Source organism: Pyxicephalus adspersus, chromosome 10, assembly GCF_032062135.1.
Source record: "Pyxicephalus adspersus chromosome 10, UCB_Pads_2.0, whole genome shotgun sequence".
Taxonomy (NCBI): Eukaryota; Metazoa; Chordata; class Amphibia; order Anura; family Pyxicephalidae; genus Pyxicephalus; species Pyxicephalus adspersus.
In genome coordinates, this window is record NC_092867.1 from 1,010,462 (window position 1) to 1,015,825 (window position 5,364).

Below are 5,364 nucleotides of genomic sequence, written 5' to 3' on the forward strand. Positions count from 1 at the left end.
CATGCCCATGCCATGCCCATGCACACCAAGCTGGTCAAACCTTTATTTATGGAGCTGGCTTTCTACACTCAGGAGGTAACAGGAATAGGCCATAAGATTAAAAGTGTCTAAAATATCGATCAACAGGTCTTTTCAAAAAATAATGTTTGCCAAAGACAAACATTGACACACCAAGGGACCTTTAATGCAATGGATCATATAAGATTGCTTGAAACACATTTCTCTTTTTGTACATCTTTTTGTATTTATTTCCACTACCATACAAATCCTATTTTCAATAAAACCATAAAAACATTAATGCCAAGCTATGTTTCTTTTCCACTCGGCGCTCTCTTCTGGTCTGTTAATCCCTATGGAGAAATGGAGGATCTGCTGGAGGATACGAGGAAGACTCGTATTGGTGGAATACCCATTGTGTGTATTGGCCATGTTGGGACCCTTGCAGCCACTACTGACTTTTCTTGGGTTTTCTGCCAATCTTTGAGGGGTTTGAGAAGACATGGAGCAGATAATCAATCTTTTAAGTTTCCCAGTGAACTCCTGAAGAAGAGGACCAGTTCCGCAAAACGCAAAACGTAGAAAAGGAACGTAGATTGGGATTCATGTTTTTATGGTTTTATTGAAAATAGGATATGTATGTTTTAGGAAACATTTTACATTGGAAGTAAACTCACCTCTCCTTGTTCCTTCCCCACTGCCGACATCTTCACCCGGTCCTTTTCTGGTTTTGGGATTTTCGCACATCATGATTGGCCAGAGCGGAATAATTACTGCATATGTGTGCAGAAGTCTATTCATTCCCAGCAGCCAGTTCTAATGGGATCTTACACGTGCAGTATACATACTACAGGAGCGTGTGAACAGGACGGTAAGTTTAAATTGTATCCCAGAGCCCAAGCAATAAGAAATATCATATATCCAAAAGTCATCCAAATTCTTCAACTCATCCCAATATTAAAGCATAGGACTGAGGTTCTCTCAGTAAAATAGAAAGTCACAGAGGTGTAAACATGTATCTCATTTTCAAAGCAGACATTTCATTGCATTTAGCATTGTGCGGGTCTCTTTTTGTGCTTTTGTGTGGTGCCCCCTAGTGGTTTGTGTTGCCATGTACTGCTTGCCCCATGTGCAATAAAACTGGCAATGGTTGTTGCACACTGCAGAGGATTGAGGATTTAATGGGTGCACGTGTTCTGTCCTGCAGTAAATTATGGGGTAACAATGACAAAGGAAGAAATGTCTCACCATTGGTATGAGGGAAAAATATTCCTGCATTCCTGATTGTGTCACTGGAAGAAAAGTCTCTATATCAAAGGTCTCATCTGCAGGAAGAAAAGATGTTGTTGGTTGGGGGTGTCAGTCCAAGGAAGACTGTTTTGGAATCTGTGTCAGTAGAATAAATGATATCTGGGGGCTGGGAGGTTGGAAGCGGCTTTGTGGGGTGTTGTAAAATTTGGGGAGCTGAGAAGTTCTAATTGAGGTGGGTAGAAGACTGTTAGGAATCTAGGGTGGCTACAGGGCTCTTTGGGGCTTTAAGGAGTAGATCTAAGACTGAGTTGCTCCCCTTCCCACCAAGATCTCAAAGTTTAGACCTCCCCCTCACCTTTGAACCCACCCCTGAATAAGAGTGGCCCCGCCTTCTTCCTGTATGGTAGCAATTATGTTGCATGCATGCTAGCCCAGCCGGTGTCTGCTATTTCACAAGACAAATAAGCAATGTCTTCCAATCATCTATATCCTTTCCTTAAGGCAAAACTTTTCCTTCCTTATGCTGTTACTAGAACTGACATTCAATTTCCACTTAAAATCTGTTTGCCTACATGTTGCCATCTTGGTACTGAACCTGCTCTATTATATAATTCCACAATAGGAAGTCCTGCATTGAAATATTTGTTCAATAGGATACTCTGGGAGAATTGTTTACATTGCACCATACCCTAACAAATGTCTAAGGATTATCTTATACCAACAGGGAACGTTTGCGTGGGTTTTATTGGTGCCAAATATCAACACAACACAATTTATGTTAAAAAGCAATTTGTTGCAGTACAAATAATATACAATATTATAAAAAACGTAAAACAAAACGATGAATGCTTGCAAGATGCAAATAATGACAATTCAGTAATCACATAATTTGTATTGATAACTATCACAGTCCTTAACGCGTTTCACCAATAGGAGAGAACGCTATCAGTAGCACATCTATGTGTTTCTTCAGATAATGGTTGGTATTATGTCATTCAAGCATTGAAAATAAGATTATTTGTTTAAACTTCATAACACAAACTTTCTTGTGAAGTTAGGAGTGAAATGACCCCATTGTGTTGTAGGAATCTCTTTTAGTGCACCGCAGTGTATAGAATCAAAAATATAAAATATCGCCTGCAGTGGCATTGTCTTCAGATTTAGAACACAATAGAGCACATTTTTGTTCTTTAGTTGTTAATTCTACTGGGGTCACTCTTCCACTGCTTTCTGTCTATCAGAGAATGGAACTCACCACTCGTAGAACTGCTAACTGGCATCCCTGGCAAAATCCAGGTACGATGAATATAAGGGGTGAATCTTGACAAGCCCTAACTTTCCAGTGAGAGCACCATACTGGAGAGAAGCTCTATTCCCAGCAGAGTTCCCCCATCAGCGTCTATCCTGGCTCTCACCAAAGTGAATCTTCTGTAAGTCAGCAGGCAGACAGTGAATGGAACCTGAATGGGTAATTGTAAGAATCCAGCAATTTTAGGCAAAAGCCGGCAAGTTTCCAAGTGTGACCAGGACAGATAATAAGGAGGAATCTCCGCAGCAAGGACACAGGGAGCAATAAAAGGCTGGGGGAGCCCCAAACTTTCAGCACTCTACCCAGAGGATTAGATACACACCAGGTGTCAGGAAGTGGTGGGGTGTCAGGAAGCCTTGTGGTATATCCAGCACTGCGTCTCTTGGTGCTCCCAGTTTTGTACAGCGCTGCTCCCTTGTTGTCTCGCTGTGTTTGCTGCTAGCACAGAAGTAGACGGCGTTGTCTTGGACGGACACACCGGAGACCCCCAGAGCACTCTCTGTATCCGTCACACGTTGGATTGTAAACTTTGTTTCATTAAAGTCTTTTTCCATAGTAAGCTGCTCCCTGTAGTTGTATCCAATCAGGACGATGGGTGACCCGGGTCCCACCTGGCGGTACCAGAATTTCGTGGGGTAGGCCGTGTCATCGTGAACACATTTTAGTTGCACACTTTCCCCGGTGTACGGCATGGAGAGATGGGGAGTCTGGATGACATCTGCGGCAATGCATAGATCTAAAGAAACAGAAACAAAAGATGGAAAACTATTTTATGGAGCCTTTGGTAAATCATTTATCATAATCTGATATTTCACTATTATTATTACACGGTATTTATATAGTGCTGACATATTACATACACAGTCATGTGACTAACTGTGCCTCAAAGGAGCTCACAATCTAATGTCCCGACCATTGTCATATATCATTAACACAGGCTAAGGTTAATTTTGGGGGGAAGCCAATTAACCCAACGGCACTTTTCTGGAATGTGAGAGGAAACCCACACAAAGACAGGGAGAACCTACAAACTCCATGCAGATAGTGTCCTGGCTGAGATTGATGACATTTTTATAAACTGAAATACAATCGGCTTCTTCTGAAAATACCAACCGGATGTGGATGAAAAATCCTCCTTCTGTCCAATGAGGGCTGTGGCGGGTCCGGTGCTGAAGCATTGACTTTGTGGTCTTATGATAAATATAATGATTTTATATTTATAACAAAGTGCAGGGTGATTTGTAAAAAAACTTTGAAAAAGTATTACAACGATGCAAATAGCTGAAAAATAATTATGAATTGTATATTTCAGTACATTCAATCACCAGATACAAACCGGGCATTTTAATAAAAATTAGGAAAATTAGAAATGTCCATTCTAGCAAGTTGCAGCGTGGAATGGGATTTTGTATGGATGGAATGGAGTTTTAATGACCCAAGGTTAATGCAAATTATTTTTAGCTATCCCAGGATAAAAAGAACAGTCCACAAATATCGATCAGATTTACCGATTTGCAATACATTGAAATATCTTAAATACACCCCTCCCCCAAAAAAGGGTCACATGGAGTCAAACTAACTTTTTTTAAGCGAATCAAATAGAAAAATATTTCTATTTAGTGAACTGTTTGCAAATTCGAAATTCTCCCCATAAATTGAATTTAGGAATCTTACAGCAGAATCCGCCCAGGGTGACAACGAGTTGAAGCAAAAGCTGCGCCATCTGCAATGAAACGAGTTCTTCCTGGAACTTCAGAGACAATGCAAAGCTGGAAAACCTCAAGATGTCACCCTGCGCTTTAGGGCCGGGCTATGATGAAAAGTAAACCACAATTTCACATCTGCATTCACCCTCTGCTACAAATACTAAAAAGCCTCAAGCAGGGCATTCTGTGACTTGTAGTTCTCCAGCACTGATCCAGATTCCTGTCAATTCTTCATTTATTGGCCTCTTTATAAGAAGTCAGTTTTTAATTTTACATTGTGCGGCTTCCCACAATTTACAAATGCAATATACATATAAATTTAGAAAATCACAATTTCACTGAATTTTAAAAAAATGTTCACAGGTTTAGTGCTGAGTTGTACAAAATTTTACAAAGTTGGGGTAATTCTAAAGACTGGAAGTGAAATGATGACGGAGTGTGGACTAGAGCAGCCTTTCCTGATATTTTATCACGGGGGACGTCAGTGGGAAGAATTTCTCTTACATTGCCGGCCAGTGGGATGAATGTCATCCTTACAGATAGCCAAAAACATCATTGGAGTCACTTATACTGACTTGAGACTCTCAAACTGCTCATTGCTCGAGGAACCCCCGGCAACCTCTGGAGTAACCCCGGGGTTCTAAAAAAAATAGATAAATAGCTTTCACTACAAGTTTTATATTACAGAATAATAAATAGAAAAATGTTTTTGACTGCAGTAATCAATTATGGCCACAAGGTGTCTCTGTTTCCATTAGTATTTCATGTAATGCCAGTTCATTCCTTATATGGTGTTTTGTATTTTATGACATTTAAGACTTTTTGGGTTGTGATGATTTTAAGGATTTCGAACAAAGATCCCAACTCTCCTCATGTTCCTAAACAGAGATGTATATTGAGATGCAATGCAAATTGTATGCAAATTGCACATAAAATAAACTGCACACTCTGATTGGCCCAATTTAAAGTCAATGCTATTTGCATACAAAAGTTGAAGTTTTTGCATCCCATTTACCATCTCTACTACAATCCCTACCAAGTAGCCAATCAGCTGCAACTCAAGAAGTGACAGAGAGATGAGCTGATTGATGCGCTGCTTAT

General features: G+C 40.2%; 1 gene segment (V, D, J or C); it reads right to left on the minus strand.

Annotated features, from left to right (window-relative positions):
* Positions 1 to 490: 490 nt before the first annotated feature.
* LOC140340011 (T cell receptor beta variable 13-like) lies at positions 491 to 4,316 on the minus strand. The segment is given in 2 exon segments: positions 491 to 3,293; positions 4,232 to 4,316. Coding segments are annotated over 2 exon segments (495 nt in total).
* Between the last annotated feature and the right edge of the window lie 1,048 nt (positions 4,317 to 5,364).